The following is a 17,207-nucleotide window of genomic DNA, read 5'->3' as shown; positions in this document are numbered from 1 at the left end:
GCTGCAATACCCAACGGGCACCCATAAAGGAGCTCTTTAGCGGAGATCTTTTGTTCCTCGCCGTATGATGTAGTGGGCGTGAGCGGTCTAGATGGTGTATATGTAATAGAAAAGTGATTAAAACAGATGGGATAGTCCAAAATAAGACTTTTATTCAGGCTGGCTATCTACCTGATTAAAAACAATAAGAGTGGCAGCTCTCTGACATGATGGTTCAGTTTAGCTATGCTCTACTCTAGAGGTCGACATGTTTCATGCCCGCTGGTCAATGTGATCAGTGGCAATTCTTCAGGACCTAGTGAGTGAACTATCTACACAAAGTGGTCGATGTGTATATAACCTACCACATCTCAAGGGCTGCGAGCAAAGTGTCCTGCAGTGTAGTAAAGTGACCTAAGAGAGAGGAATATAGAATGAAATCACAACTGTATCAATTGAATCAGGTCACAGTAAAACCCTAACTCTATAGCTTTGTGTCCACCCCTACTCGTGAACAGGATTTAAAATAAAATTAGTATGTGACAATTTACTAAGTGACATAATAGTCATGTGAGAGTAAATTGATTAATTCTAAAAACAGAAGACTGCATTAAAAACGGTGTGGCCGGAAATCACTCAAAGACCTCACCAGTTGTCTGGGTGGATATATATTCAGAAAGAACAACAATAACGGACCTCTCACCGGTATCTACTTCGGTATTCAATTACTATTATCAATAGCATAAATCATCATTGTCCCAACTCAAAAAATTATTTAGTAAAACATATTTTCATTTATTTATATTTTCTTCATGACATTAATCAGAGTACACAAACAAATTCATATTCAGTACATTTGACTTGTATACACATCTTCGGGGTCCGGTCGAGGGAAGACATAGGTGCCGAGCGGGTGCCGAACGTCGAGGGTGGTGTGCAAATTACGTTCCCACCCCCCTCCTGAGACCCATGGTGCGAACTTTGAACACCACACGCTCAAGTTGGAAGCCTCCTAAACCAGGAGTTATTAGGTAGAACCAATTTTTCTCCCTAATTATTTTTGCACTTTTTCACGATTTTGTTATATTTTCACTTTCACGTTCCATGGTTGGGGTGGGCCTTAGCGCGTCCATTTCCACCAGGGTTTATCTCACTAAAGTCCTGATGAATGCCAGGTAAAATCACACCGTTTCATGGCTGAAACATGTCGACTGATACTTAAGAAATTCCCACTCTATTAACTGTGGACTGCGCCCTCCACGGCCTGGTCGCCCCCACGCTCCCCGCCTGCTCTGCCTGCCTCATTACCTGCTGCCTGCTAGACGCCGATCCGGAGCCCCAGCCGCCGCAGGGCCGCCCGACCTCGGATCCCCGGCGCCCCAGCCACCGCAGGGCCGCCCACCAAGCCCGCATAGGTTTTTCCTGCCGCGACCCCGCCCCCCCGCCTGCCGATTGGCCCACGCGCTCCCCGCCTCCCAGCGGACCCTCCCTCCCGGCTCCCTTCTTAAGGGGACCCAGACCACGGTACAGGAGCGACCACTGCACCCTCCACGGCCTGGTGGCCCCCACGCTCCCCGCCTGCTCTGCCTGCCTCATTACCTGCTGCCTGCCAGACACCGATCCGGAGCCCCAGCCGCCGCAGGGCCGCCCGACCTCGGATCCCCGGCGCCCCAGCCGCCGCAGGGCCGCCCACCAAGCCCGCATAGGTTTTTCCCGCCGTTACCTGCCGCGACCCCGCCCCCTCGCCTGCCGATTGTCCCACGCGCTCCCCGCCTCCCAGCGGACCCTCCCTCCCGGCTCCCTTCTTATGATGCCCCCAGAGCGACCGCGCAGCGGGAGCACCGATTGAGCGCCGAAGGTGCGCCAAAGGTAAGCCCGTCTACGCCCGTCCGCGCCTGGCCCGCGCCCAGTGCCAGGACCCCTGTCCCCCACCGACGAAAGCCGTCCCGACGGACCTACGACGCCGCCGAACTCAACGCACTCAACACCGGCCGAACCCCGGGTTGCTACCGAGCCACACCGAGACGCACCCACGGACCCTTCAGCTGCCACACCTGCAAGTTCACCTGCAACCGGACCCACGCCACACCAGCACCCACCAAGCCGAACACCAACAGCACCCACTTGAAGTGCATCCTGCTCAACACCCGCTCCGTCCACAGACACGCCGTCGAGCTCTGGAACCTGCTCGACACCACAGCCCCAGACGTCGCCTTCCTCACGGAAACCTGGATGAACGCCTCCTCAGCGCCCGACATCGCCATCGCCATTCCGGACGGCTACAAGATCATCCGGAGGGACCGCGTCAACCAGACAGGAGGAGGCATCGCCATCATCCACAGGAACACCATCCGCATCACGACCAACGCCGACGACACCCTCGCACCCGCCGAACACCTGCACTTCCAGATCCACATCAACCCCAAGACCACCCTCAGAGGCACCCTCATCTACAGACCCCCGGGACCACGCACACAATTCAGCGAAGACATCGCCGACTTCATCAGCCCACACGCCCTCCCCTCCGCTGACTACATCCTCCTCGGGGACCTCAACTTCCACCTGGAGAACAACAACGACCGCAACACCACCACCCTGCTGGACAACCTCGCCAACCTCGGACTCAAGCAACTGGTGACCTCTCCCACCCACTACGCCGGACACACACTCGACCCGGTCTTCTCTTCCAGCAAGGACATCGCCTTCAGCCACGCCACGGGACTCCACTGGACAGACCACAGCTGCGTCCACTTCAGCTTCAGAAGGACCACGCTCCACCATCACCAGCAACAGGTTCCCCGCAGAAGCTGGAACAAGATCACTGCAGACCAGCTCGCTACTTCCCTGAGCAAGAACCCTCCCACCAGCACAACGAACCCCAGCCAAGCGGCCACCAACCTCACGAAATGGATCAGCGACTGCGCAGACGACCTCGCCCCTCTGAAGACCCCGCCGAGCAGACCCGGCAGCAAGAAAGCCCCATGGTTTAACGACGAACTCAAGCGCTCCAAGAAGAACTGCAGAGAACTCGAGAAACCTGGCGCAGAGACCCAACACCGGACAACATGACTGCCCTCAAGCTCGCCACCCGAAAACACCACCAACTGATCCACGCCACCAAGAAAACCGCATTCAAGGAACGACTGGACAACAACGCACACAACAGCAAGGAACTCTTCAACATCGTGAAAGAGCTCTCCAACCCCAACGCCGGAAACGACATCACCCCTTCGCAAGACCTCTGCAACTCCCTCGCCTCCTACTTCCACAGCAAGATCGCGGACATCCACAACAGCTTCAGCACTCAACCGACGCACGCCACGACCGAACCACCGCCCCCCACCACCACCCTCCACGCCTGGACCCCGATCAGCACCGAAGACACCATCCGCACGATGAACTCCATCCACTCCGGATCTCTGACAGACCCCTGCCCTCACCACGTCTTCAACAAGGCCGACACTGTCATCGCACCCCACCTGCGGGACATCATCAACACCTCCTTCGACATCGCCACCTTCCCGGAGAGCTGGAAGCACGCCGAACTCAGCGCTCTACTCAAGAAACCATCAGCCGACCCCACCGACCTCAAGAACTACCGCCCCATCTCGCTGCTCCCGTTTCCGGCAAAAGTCATCGAGAAGACCGTCAACAAGCAACTGGCCGCCTTCCTCGAGACGAACGGTTCCCTCGACCTCTCGCAGTCTGGCTTCCGGCCCAACCACAGCACCGAGACCGCCCTGATCGCAGCTACCGATGACATCCGAGCCCTGCTCGACAACGGAGAAACAGCGGCCCTCATCCTCCTGGACCTCTCCGCGGCCTTCGACACTGTCTGCCACCGTACCCTAATACAGCGCCTCAGCAACGTCGGAATCCAGGAGAAGGCACTGGAGTGGATCATCTCCTTCCTCGCCGGAACACAGAGAGTCCGCCTCCCCCCGTTCAGATCGGAGGCCACCGAAGTCATCTGCGGCGTTCCTCAAGGCTCCTCGCTCAGCCCAACACTCTTCAACGTCTACATGAGCCCCCTCGCAGCCATCGCACGCCAGCACAACCTCAACATCATCTCCTACGCCGACGACACCCAGCTGATCCTCTCCCTCACCAACGACCCCACCACCGCCAGAGCCAACCTGCACGAAGGGATGACAGACGTAGCCAGATGGATGTCGAACAGCCGCCTGAAACTGAACTCGGACAAGACGGAAGTCCTCATCCTAGGATCCTCACCCTCCGCCTGGGACGACTCCTGGTGGCCCCCCGCCCTGGGCAGCGCACCCAAACCAACAGACCACGCACGCAACCTGGGCTTCATCCTGGACTCCTCCCTCTCCATGACCAGACAAGTCAACGCCGTCTCCTCGTCATGCTTCAACATCCTGCGCATGCTACGCAAGATCTTCCGATGGATCCCCTCCGAGACCAGGAAGACGGTCACCCAGGCCCTCGTCACCAGCCGTCTGGACTACGGCAACTCCCTCTACGCCGGAACCACCGCCAAACTCCAGAAGAGACTCCAGCGGATCCAGAACACCTCAGCACGACTCATCCTGGACATCCCCCGCCGCAGCCACATCTCCGGACACCTGAGAGACCTGCACTGGCTCCCGGTCAACAAGAGAATCACCTTCCGGCTCCTCACCCACGCACACAAAGCCCTACACAACCAAGGCCCAGGATACCTCAACAGCCGCCTCAACTTCTACGCCCCCAAACGCCCGCTTCGATCGACCAGCCACGCCCTCGCCGCCGTCCCCCGCATCCGAAGAGCCACCACAGGAGGAAGGTCCTTCTCCTACCTGGCCGCCAAGACTTGGAACTCCCTTCCGACCCACCTCCGCCTGACCCAAGACCACCTCGCCTTCAGGAAGCAGCTCAAGACCTGGCTGTTCGAGCAGTAGCGGACCCCCTCCCCCCAGCGCCTTGAGACCCTCCGGGTGAGTAGTGCGCTATATAAATGCTTTGATTGATTGATTGATTGAATTTCCAGACACATAATTTTAAGTCTTTTCCTAGTGGTCATTCCAATAAAGTTATTATTTTGATACACTACGGACTGGTTTTAACCACTCAACACTCACTAGTTAACCTCTCTCCGCACAACACTGCCTGAACTCACTAACCCGCTCCGCAGTAGATCTGGCGTTGTAGCACGCCGAAGAGACACTCGGTCTCTTTGGTGGGCCCAATGATGAAGCATGTCATCACTAGGTGGTGAGTGAGGGCTTTCTTCAAACCACTTGAACGCCTTAATTGAAGCCGTTGTCGTGCTCCCCATGTGTGGTCGTGCTTGAACTCATAGCATTTGACACTCTTCCATTGTTTATTTGTATACATAGCCCCAGAAGAAAGAATATTCAAAGACACACAAGAAAAACATACATACATCCACAGATTTATATTTCCACTCAAACTTTCAAACATCACTCAACTCTCATACACGAAATGATTCATCAAGAAGCGACCTTAAAACAAATATACACTATTATATACAAGGGAACCTGTGAACATTGCAGAGGAGCCTAATACATACCGGAGGGTCGGATGAAGCGGTGAGCCCTCTCGAAGCGCTTGCGCAATTTGCTCTACTATATTCAGGCGGCCTGCCTTGGTCGCGGAAGGAGCTCCACTCTGATGGCGGAACATGTATCCTGTCCTAAGAGACTGAGGCGAGATCAAGCACACTCGCCTGTCAGCGCAACATCCATTTGAATAAAACGTGATGCCCGCAGCTTCCCTCCCATCCTACTTAAGGATTTTAATGACAGTAATGAAAGTGCAGACACGCCAGCCTACTTAAGGTTACTATTTTGTTTCACTTCACAGGACTACGTTGACCAAGAGTCCCAGTGTTGCCAGACTCCACCCACTCAGGGAGGACGACGCCAGCTGTTCAAACTAAAACGCGTTTGACCAGCGTGAAGAGAACTTGGTGTTGAACTGCGCACAGTCCATGAGGAAGGGGCGTTTGTGGCCCCGAAACGCGTCGGACCCAATTTTAATTCAAGGGAACCTGTGAACATTGCAGAGGAGCCTAATACAGACCGGAGGGTCGGATGAAGCGGTGAGCCCTCCCGAAGCGCTTGCGCAATTTGCTCTACTATTATATACAATATATACAAATGGAAAAGAAAGCACCGACGCGCGTTTCGGAAAAGGACCAGATGTCCAAAGATCCTTCGTCAGGGCGCAAAGGAATTCAATTTTAATATAAGTTCTTCAAGATGTAGGCAATTTCTTAGTTTTTCTTCTTTAATATATGAAATACAATTCTTGCACAGAGGGGCTTAGAAATGTAGAGACATCCAAATTCGTAATGTCATCTCCGATTTATAGATTTTATTTTCCTGTTCCAAGGGCCTTCGAGAGGTGTTCCTCGGTGTAGGGCACATAAACATAAGATCCACCTAGGTCATATTTCAATTGTAGTGCATATCCTTTCTTAACGTCCGACTTCACCTCCCATGCCAAAATTACGAGGGTCGGATCTCGCGCTGAAGGAAACGCCGGGGCTTCCTCTCGTTGTCTGCTCGTACTGAAATTATATTACGCCGTAACGCAAACGGGGATCCTCCAACGATACAACAGGTCAATGATATATACTCAGTCCACTCACCTAACTGTGGTGAAAGTATCACTCCATTCGGTATCTGTCGGGAAGTCATGATACCTGAGTCATGGTGTTCTACAAATTATATAAAGCAAGACGGTGAGATCAACTGACAGCCTTTGCAGGCTTTTGTTGTTTTGCGAATTGCGCCCTGTATTTTTTTGGTCACGAGTTCAGCTCTTTTATGCTCCTGGCGAGCCTTTACCTGCATTGCCTTAAGCATAGCATATATTAAGCCCATGGAAGGGACCTGTTCAGGTTTACTGCCAGAGGCCCTGGGAGCATCATCCTGAAATCCAAGCCCTGCCCCTCCCACAGCTCCCAGCTGGGTAGTGGAGTAGTCCCATTGCAGATGCTCATTGGTTTCTGAATGAGAGCTTTCATGCCGCAAACCATCAGAACTTTTCCTTTCCCTTCTAGTTCGGGTAATAACCTTTCCTTAGAGTGTCTGTTGTCGTGGGGGGGGGGGGGGGGGGGGGGGCTATCACTGTCATCACCCGAGGCATCAACATCTGTATTGTCAGGGTCACTAACAATGTTAAGGTCGGATTCCACTGCTAAAGAAAATAAGTTTTCTCCGTCTGGAGTTTCCGGGCACTATAGCCCCTGATTCCTGCTGCTCGCAGACACACTCGTTGAGGGCTAAAGGAGCAATTTTATCCACTGCCCCCTCCAGTTATTTCCTGTCAGACATTGCTTCTGCCTCCCCTATTAGGGCGTTTAAAGCGTCGGAAAATATTGTAGCGGCAAGATGGCGGCTGTGTGACCAGTGCAAGAGTCACTCCCTGACTGCTGTGTCGTTTGATCGGTATCTAACAGAACTTATGCCCAGCTGATCTTCAAAAACCCAATTGAAACGGATTCGTAACCTTACTCATCGTCCCGGATGATTATCCCACAAGATTTACATGAACTATTGATACGCGCAGCAGCGGGGTTCAGTATCGGCGTTCTGAGAAGCTGGGCTTACCTGTGGACATTGCTGGCGTGGTTTGCCGGGAGCCAGTGGTTTAGCGTGATCGCGAGGCACAGCAGGATGGCTCCACGGAGAGTTGCACCGAAGAAAGGAGCGACTTGCTCCAAAACTGCTGTGGCATCTACAAAGTTGCCTGCCCCTAAGAAATTGGAAGCAGCTCGCAACTCCCGCTCAGGAGAGAACGGAGAGGGCGGGGAGCAAGAATGGGACTCCCGGTAGTGAACGGTGCCTTCCCGACGGGGCTGTGAGAGCGAAGACGCCGACGGTTCCGGGGATGTTTTCCGGCACAGCGGTAAGCGGAAAACAGGCAAAATCTTTGCTGGAGAAAACCGCAAGTAATTTGAGAAGTACAAGCATTGCTACTAATATTGTCTGCAACAGTGTATCAGATATGGCGGAAGGGGTTGCTACATTTGATCTTCCCAGCATTTTAGAGACATGTCACCTGCCTAATGTTTCTGACGCTTTAAACGCCCAGTTTATTTCCATTATATACATTTATTAGATATTGCCATTACCCTAAAAAGCTGCCTTATTTTCTATAATGATAAATCTAAGTTACTGGGAAAGGTGTCAGATATCCCAAGCAGTGGTGAATGTGCAAAACCAGTCACCAACTCTAGAACGCCATACATTTCACTTTAGAATATCAGCTCAACACAGCCCCATACTAAATATCCTAGTGTGCCCGCAGGTGAGCCACAAGTCTAGCAGTTATTTGCATCTGAAATGTTAGCTTTTACATACATATGCATTAAATGTAAGTATTATTTCCCTCTGCTATGCAAACATGCTGGAATAATGTGGAAGTTTTAAAAACTGGTAACCAAGGAAAAGATATATAAAAGGGTTTAGCATTCGCAAACCCCCTTTTCTGTAAGTGAGGGTTTACACAAGCTAAAAAGCTTTTTGTCATGCACTGAACCCATTTTGTAGTGTAGTTCCTATATCCCTGATAGGCTCTGCGCGTTGGAATAATATACACTATAGATTTGACATAGGACTGAGGTCAGTATGTCTCTATCGAGTACATTAAACTTAATTACTTGTGTGTGCCAACTAACTCAGAGGTCACTAGAAACCTCTCGAACAAACAAGAAGGGATTAGTTTCTGACAACCGCATAAACATGACAACTTTGTTTACCTTAGAATCGGAACAGTCTCAGAACTGTGGACACAATAGATAACAGTTTCACTCAGTCAATCATGCATGCTTAGTTTCTACAGAGTTTACACAGAAATATGTAGACGGATGTTTCTATAAAAAGGGCTTATTGAACAGTCTTATTTCTCGGGCAAGAGATATGAACTGCTACAATCGTAAGACAGAATGCGAAGTATAATACGTACAGCGTTAGCAGTAAGATAAAATAATACTGCAATAGCATGGTCTGTAGCTATGACATATATTCATAAAAATTCATACATAAATAACACAGGCTAAAATGTGAATACTCATCTGATGCTTCTATGTAGTTCTACCCCAGTGTACCTAACCTAAGTGTAGTACGAGGTAAGAAGTAGGTGTTGTAAACTAAAGTATAGCTAGCTATAGTTTAGTTTTGCCAGAGTTGCCCAGAGTCCCTCCAGGTTCTAGTCTGCTCCATACCTTAGAATGAGAGAGGTTGGAATCTCTTTCCGGGTCTCGATCTCTAACAACTCGCTAGGGGAATCAGGAACACTGGAAATGGCTTTCTCTGCGAGAAGGATGACAGCGTCTGGTCAGTGCGTCAGGTGGGGACTTGACTTCCTTCTGAACTTGCCGTGGCGAGCCGCGTCGTGCAAGTAGGCAGCCGAACCGTGGTTTGCCATGGCAAGTGAAGGTATATTTATACCTCGAAGGTGTTTAGGAATGCCAGTATTGACGTAAAAGTCGGGCAGAAGAACGTCATGAATGAACCCCTAAGGAATAGATGCTCATGCATAATAAATGAGTTCTTGGAGAAATCAATAATCCAAGCAAGGGGAAGTCCTAAAGGCTTAAGAGTCTGGTTTTCCAAGAACTCGTGACGTTGATGGACGGATGTAGGTGGCCATGCCTGTATTTGGTATGCATGGATATTGCCTAAATAAGGGTAGGATTTCTATGCCTAAATATGGGCAATGCGTATTGTGGCCGTATAAGGGCATAAATTGGGAAACCTATATACGGTATCTAAATCGACACACAACAATTTCACATTTTGGAAATGATTTTGTGGTATCAAGCATGGCTTTATGTGGTTCAGTAGGACTCCTATTATTGCTCCTCAGTCACCTTGTCACTTACGCAACGCTAGGTGGACAATTCAGATGGATAAACATTCCGACTGTTGGAGCTCACTCAATGTGTAGCTGTCTTTTTTCAGGCTCTCTGTCCCCCCTTTGCAACCACTATTTGCGACCAGCATCTTAGTACATCTGGCCCCAAGTATCTATAACTATTAAACAGGCATTTAGTAACTCCTGCATATCATCCACCAGCACTGTAATTACATGTCCTAATATACTTTGCATCATTCAGTGTAGGTCATGCGTTTTAGGTCCCACCACATATCTAAACCATGGAAAACCAATGATAAAAATTTTTTTATGGTGACCAGCCATCCCAATTATAAAGGATATCTGCAGAAATCCAAATGCACATATATCAAAAAGGACCCTTGAATCTACTAGATGTTCCTAGGACAGGGAAACAATGCTTAAAATGGTAACAATTCCTAGGCAACTTAACACCGGTCTTAAATCAGGTCTTACAAATTCGGATTAATAGACAGACACTCAGTGTACCACCAAAAAACAGTTAAAAACGTTTCATTTTATTTAATTCGTACGTTATGAAGTATACAACGGATTCCAGGCGAACGCACATGTTCAGGGCAACCTATCAATGCTTTTGGCACCCCTGACGGTTTATATCCATTTATATACCCTGTAATTATCTCTGGACTTGGGATCTACATCAAGCTGCTCTTTCTCTGGTTGCGTGGATTTTAAGGCTAACTTGACTTTTTCGACTAGATCCTGATACATCCTTTTTAGGTCGAGCATTCGAGACCTGTTGTATACACTTTAGTATATACTTACATGTGTATGTACTTTGTGGGCTCTTGAAATCAGCCCTAGGACTTGTCTGCTTCCGCGTAGGGACTTTTGTTTCTGTTCAACTGCCTATATTTAACTGTCTTAATAGGAAACGACCTGCAGAGGTCAGTAAAATACCAGAATTGCTTTCTGCTTAGGGACTTTCTTTTTTTTATTTTCTGGCAACTACCTCTATTTAACTTTCTTAATAGGAAATGACCAGCAGAGGTCAGTAAAATACCAGAATCACTTTAGCATTCTCTAGATTACAGTCCATAGAAATTGTTTTCCATGAGCACCCATAGACAATAATATTTTTTTCAAATCTCAAAAACAGAACTTTGGACTATACCATTTCCTGCTTAAAGGCAATATTTCCCTCCATGTGTTCCCATACCGTGCATGTCACGCAGTTTGGTGCTTATTTTCTCTCCATGTTAAAGAACAGTAGATGTTTCAGCACCCAGGCTAATGTGCTGCATAGTTAAATGCACATAATGTCCCAAAGGAGAGACCGATTGCATTTCAAATGCTTATGTACATTAGAATCCACTTGAAAATGTTTTCCTTAGTTATGAATTTGTTTTTCTTTGTGCCAGAGAAACCTGTATTCTTGTAGTGATTGTAAGAAATTGGGTTATTAGTTAAGGGGGTGATAACCCACCTTAAGTAGCTAACACATACGTGAACCAATAAAGTCACTAAATTAACCTGAGCTCTCTTCCATGGTAGATATGATGCAGAGCAGACCGGCTTAACCTAGAGGCAATGTGCAAAGTATGTATGCAGTACTATATCAATAATAAAGGCAAACTACAACAGAAGAAAAACCCCAAACCAAAAAAGAGTACATTTAAATATATAAATGCAACCAAAACAACAAAAACCCAATGTGGGGAACCAGATATATCAAAATCGCACCAAAAACGTTAAGTGCCACCTGCGATCAATTGTTCCAGGTAGACTGGGACGTGGTGCGATTTGAGGCTGTCCATGATCGCAAGTCAGATACAGAAACTAGGTTTGGCCAGGTTAGGAGATTAACCTTGGGATTTAAGGCCTGATGTAAACTTGGCGGTATAGCTACTCCGTCGCATCAGCAATGGAGTATCTGCACCACCAAGAATGTGGTACACCCTCAAAATCTATATGGTTAAATAGGTTTAATCATGACGGAGCCTACTCTGCCTTGATTAAACCCCTCTGACAGAGTAAGGGCCGTTGGAGGCAGACCTCTAATTCCGCCCACCTAATTTAGATGTGCAGTATTAGAGGTCAACTTTCACTGCCCGTCACAGCCATAAAAACCCTGGGTAAGGGGCAATGACAACAACTCCTTAATGCTCCCCTCGCCTTGGTAGAAGGAATTTACTCCATCTCCCCCAACGGGGAAACTGGCTGCCAGCCAAGAAGTAAATCAGGCCTTTAGTCTCAAAAACAGAAGTCAAAAATCTTCAGTGAGGCACAGCAGCAAGATGAAGCCAAAAAGAGTTCCACAAGGGTCCCGGGGAAGCTACTGGTTTTTAGCAGGAAAGCTGAGAGTAGGAGCCCTTTTTTAGCTTGTTGAATCACTATAGCTTGAACAGCAGGTCAGACTTATGGCCCTTGGAGTCTGCTGCTTTGTCCTGGGTACAAAAGAGAGTAAGTCCAGTCCACACTTTGCAGCATATACTAGGGACTTCTGGGTATGATAAATATGCCAATTAGTGTTATGCCAATTCAATCAAGTTAAAAGGGAGAGCACTGGCATTTTACTATTTGTTAGTAGAGGTAAAGTGCACAGAGGTCAACAGCCAGCAAAAATTGGGTTCAGTAAAAAAGCGAAAAATCCAGATTGATATTGTGGAAAAGCAATATTTCCTATAGTGATCAACAGAACGGATTGGTGCTCATTTGGAGTAAAGTCTGTGCTTTGGAAGCAAGAGGAAGAGCAAAGAAGGATTTTAAGATCATTTGATTCAGGTAAAATCCTCACATGTCTTTGCCAAAACCAATATCCATCCAGACGAAGCAATGTACTTGATTAATGGACTTGGTTTAAAGGTATTGCAACTGTTCCACTGCACAGAAGTAAAGGCAGACAGGAAAAAACATTTGGAGCACTTGCTCCTAATGGGAGCAAGAACAAAAAATGTGCAGATGGTAAATGTCTACCATCAAACATACATTCACTGACTTGTATCACATAAAACATTAAGCCTCAATTGAACCAAACTGTTGATAGAGCTATGGTTTCACCGCACCGTATTCTCGGGGACTGTGGCAACCCCAGCTGCATACTGCAAAAGGCTATGCACAGAATGTTTGAAATAGTGAAATATAAAACATTGGTAGTCGGATGTAGTACATCATCAAAAAAAAATCACTTAAAACAGTATAAGGGTAAGTTATTGTTTTTCTCATAAAAACTGTTTAAAATAAATTCCCTGTTAAAAGTTGAGTAATGGTTACAAAACAATTTACTTCTGAAATTGACCAATTATGGTTAGCTTTGCAAACTGTAACTCTTGCCCTTGCCATGCATCGCTCATGACCTCACGATACATTGGTGATTTGTTCCACAGCCCCCCTGGTGAACTTGCACACAATTTGACATTCTCCGATGCAGCTAATAACTAATCGTGATTTGATTTTTTTCTTCAGATTCGTCAATTTCCCTTTCAATTTAAAACAAAATCTAACCATACCAGTACACTGGCTATCGCGAGTGTGCGCCATATGTGTTTTTATAAATATAAAGATCCTTACAGAAATTTGTGGCGAGGTTATCTAGATTATGCATCAAGCAAAGGCTAGAGACAATTTTTTTTGTTGCAATCTTCAAATTAATTGGTACATTGTGTGGCAGTTGTGATACCTCCTTTATTTGGCAATGAAAGCAGAAGCAACAGAATTGCATAATTCCACTGGTCTTGACCACTGTCATTAAGTCTTTAAATAGGGTAATTGTAACATCTTCTAACTACGTTTAGTTAAATCAAATCAAACAAAGCTTTTTTTATTTTCCATCAGAAAAATCATGAAAGTACAGCAATGCATTAAATCGAGTTACAATTCTAACATTTTTTATAAAAATGAATTGTGATGCACCCCTAATTACATAATTTACTTACTGTAAAGTTAAAAATCATCACATTAAAATTGTTTTCCTACATTTAACTACACTTTTTAAAAACATTGATAAAATCCAGATTGCATATTTATACGTTTAGTCAATTTACACAAAATATCTCTAATTATGAAAGTACATGTGTCAAAAAGTATACCACCATGGATTGAGTTCCCCTTTACACTGAGATATTGCTTATATTCCCTCCATGTGTTTTGCATTAAATTTGAAAAAATATATTATACGCTTTGCAGAGCTTAGAAAACGTATTGTAGTTACTACTGTCAATAACAAAGAAGTTAGAAGATCACGTGACATAACACGTAGTCCTTATTGGTGTGAGGTTGTCTAGGTGATCACTCACCTAAATGGGTTCTAAATTCTTGTAGTGCACAGCAATACATGCATATATATATATATATATATATATTTGGTAATACAAAACTTGTAACAAGGAACTCTGAAAAAGTGGTCTTATCACCCACACCTAAGATTGCCTTATTTTCAAATTATTATTCAGATACCAGCTCAAGAGTTTAAAACACTGTGTGAGTGCAGGCGAGCCCATCAACCCTCAAGTGGTGGAAGAGTGGAAGACTCATACTGGGCTGGACATTTATGAAGGCTACGGGCAGACAGAGACAGTATGTTTTGTTGTTTGTATATTTTGGGGCTTGACAAGTTGATAGTATTAACAGCAGCCACAGACAATGCACTACAACGCTGCATTGAAGCAATGAATGTTCCTATATCTTTCTTGTAACGATGAACGTAGATAAATTCCTAATTACAACTTTAACTCCTTTCAAGGATTCTACAAATCATTTACCAGCCAGGCCAATGAGAATGTGACATTTGCTGAAAAGAGACACTGACAGGGGTGAGATAGAGCCACTGTAACCAGTGATGGCTCCTCCGCTAAGGCAGAGGAGCATCGCAACATTGCTTTTTAGCAGTGAAATAAAGAGAAAACAAAATGATATTTAATTCGTATTATTATAATTTATTTTCTCCTACTATTTTCTGCAGCTTTGCATGAGGGGGAAGAGGCAGGGGAGGAGTACTAGCACCCTCCTAAGTGCGCATTGACTCCTTGGCCGGCCCTCTCAGGCCGCCCAAAACAGTCTTGTGCACTTTGCATGTTCTCCATGCAGACTGCATTACAACCTGCATGGAGAACATGCCTAGGCTCCCAGTCAGCTTCGGAGTGCTGAAAAACGGCGCTCAGACCAATCACAACACTGCTAAAACAGCATTGTGATTGGCTGACTGGGAGCCTGGGTATGCTTACTGTTGTTCAGGTCAGCGAGGGAGGACTAAGGAGGAGAGACGCGGCGAGAAGGTAGTTTTTATTTTGTTTTTTTTGCTGCCTGCTTCCCCCACGTCCTCATACCCCTCCCGCCCCAGTCCCCCGACCTCGATCCGTGCTGGTTTCCGCTGACTGTAACAAACGTACTTTGGTAAATACCGTAAAAGAAAAATCTCTTTAATATTTATCCAGAACGAAGCACGTCAACCAACATCTAAGGTTTTTAAACACCGTGAGGAGATTTAAGATCACTGTAAGTACATGATCATACATAAATACATTTTTCTTCCGATGATTATTTGTAGTGTCAGTGGTGTGGCTAACTTCACAAATAAAGCATTGCCCTCAGCTTAAAGCACATTGAGAGACAGAGCAAAAGAAGAAACTATGAAAATAATGGCGGGACCAGTGTACTTTCAGGGCTTGTTTCAAGACGTGCTTGATGACGGAGCATTTCCTGATTTCTTCAGGAAGTGCTAATTGTGGTGGGGAATCCAAGGTGGAAGTTCCTCCCTAATGGATGTGCCACCAAAACTAATACTTGCTTAGCGATAATATGCTTTTCCAGTACTGCCCAGAACTTAATCCCGCACTAGGTCTGTAGGTAGGATCTCCAGCTAGCCGTTTCTATACTGCTGTAGGATTGCATGCACTTGCACACTGGCCTTACTTGGGAATAAAGTTGTACTGAAATCACAAGAGGATACTTAACAGCATAATTTAGGGTTTTGCTGGTAGTATTTCCACCCATCAATGAGGCAGATCTTGGTGATGTGCAAGAATGGTGGTGCAAACCCACAACTTTTTGAGTTAACGTCGTCTCCAAAGTAGCTCTCTTTGCAATAGGAGAGCTTACTTTGGTGGTGATAGGTTCAGCAGAACATCCACCACTGCTCCTGCTTATAGCTGTCAGTACAGACATATATAATTAAGTTGAGGTGAGCTGAGGAATGTCCATCTGAATGGGAACAGGAATGGGTCAGTTGTAAAGCCAATAGTAAAGGGTATAGACCTTTTCGGTTTATTTGAAAAAGTCATGCCAGATTTCATAAGTTTGATCTATTTAGATTGAAACATTATAACAAAGCTTGTAAGCTTGACATACTTATTGTGAAAATGATGTGCTAAAGACAACAGGCAGGTTATTTTATTACATGGAATTTCAGATAACTGTAGTGGCAAGGGTTTGGGTGATCCACTCGGACAAACTGTGGAGCTAGAAGATACGCAGTGCAATAATAATTATTAGAACATTGGCATGTGGAGTACTCCATTGAAGACAAGGGAGTGCTCCGAGCTTCAACGGGCCAGTAAAGGCCTGCAAAGCAAAATTCCAATGTTGTTTTCACAAAGGCCTCTCGGAGCCCGAGGGGATTTTAACCCCTCGAACTCCGAGAAGCCTTTGTTTTATTTGTTAGAACATTCTGCCCTATAGTGGCAGAATGTTCTAATAGCCTTATAGCCGTTTGTAGCTGGGCTATACAGGCTATTAAAGTCCCGCTCCCTTGTTAAAGTCCCTCTCCTTCGGCTCAGGCCTTTAACGCTGGAGCAGGCCTTTAATAGCCAGTATAGCCTGCTACGGCGAGCTATAAGGCTATATTAGGCTGTCTTAAGAGAGATCGTTTTTAGATTTGCCAACTGTAATTTTGGGTACATTTGTACTTTTCTGACTGTATGCTGGATGCTTGCCTTGTGGAAAGCTTACATAAAGTACAGTAGGCTTGAGTTGGTTATGGTGAAAAGCCAATGATAAAGACTATAGGCCGGTTTGTTTATAATGAAAAGGTATAATAAAGACATTAGGCCTGGTATATAGATTGTGAAAATCATGTGTTTAAGTCAATAAGGATTTACGGGTCGATTGATATTACTTGGTATTAAAGCATACAACTAGCTTTTTTTACATTTAAAAAAAAAAACATATTACTTAAGTAGGCAAGAGTTTTTGTGTTGATTACCCCCTCTGACAAACCAGGAGTTTAGATGTGTACTGTAAAACCCTTGTTAAGCCCTGTTAGGAGAGAGATAAATAGTATTTTATTTGCTGCTTTTTTTTTTTAAAGATCCCAAGAACTTTTAAATTCACAACGGCACCTTCAGCAGTCCCGGTGGCCCCCGAAGGAGGAATAGCCTTTTCCTGCAATACACCAGCAGCAC

The 17,207-nt window shown here is 46.3% G+C and overlaps 1 protein-coding gene across 2 annotated transcripts in view; it reads left to right on the top strand.

Moving 5' to 3' along the window:
- The window catches only part of LOC144786124 (acyl-coenzyme A synthetase ACSM3, mitochondrial-like), a 413,227-nt gene that overhangs the window by 223,643 nt on the left and 172,377 nt on the right, over positions 1-17,207 (top strand). Inside the window, exon 8 of one of the 2 annotated variants that reach the window (XM_078665091.1) lies at positions 14,262-14,385. The exons of the other annotated variant lie outside the window; for it this stretch is intronic. Within the exon in view, the coding sequence (XP_078521217.1) occupies positions 14,262-14,385 (124 nt within the window). The remainder of the gene's footprint in view (positions 1-14,261; positions 14,386-17,207) is intronic. 2 annotated transcript variants of the gene reach the window in all.

This window comes from Lissotriton helveticus, chromosome 10 (assembly GCF_964261635.1).
Source record: "Lissotriton helveticus chromosome 10, aLisHel1.1, whole genome shotgun sequence".
NCBI lineage: Eukaryota > Metazoa > Chordata > Amphibia > Caudata > Salamandridae > Lissotriton > Lissotriton helveticus.
Note: the sequence above shows the minus strand (reverse complement) of the source record. Positions and strands in the feature narration are given on the sequence as shown.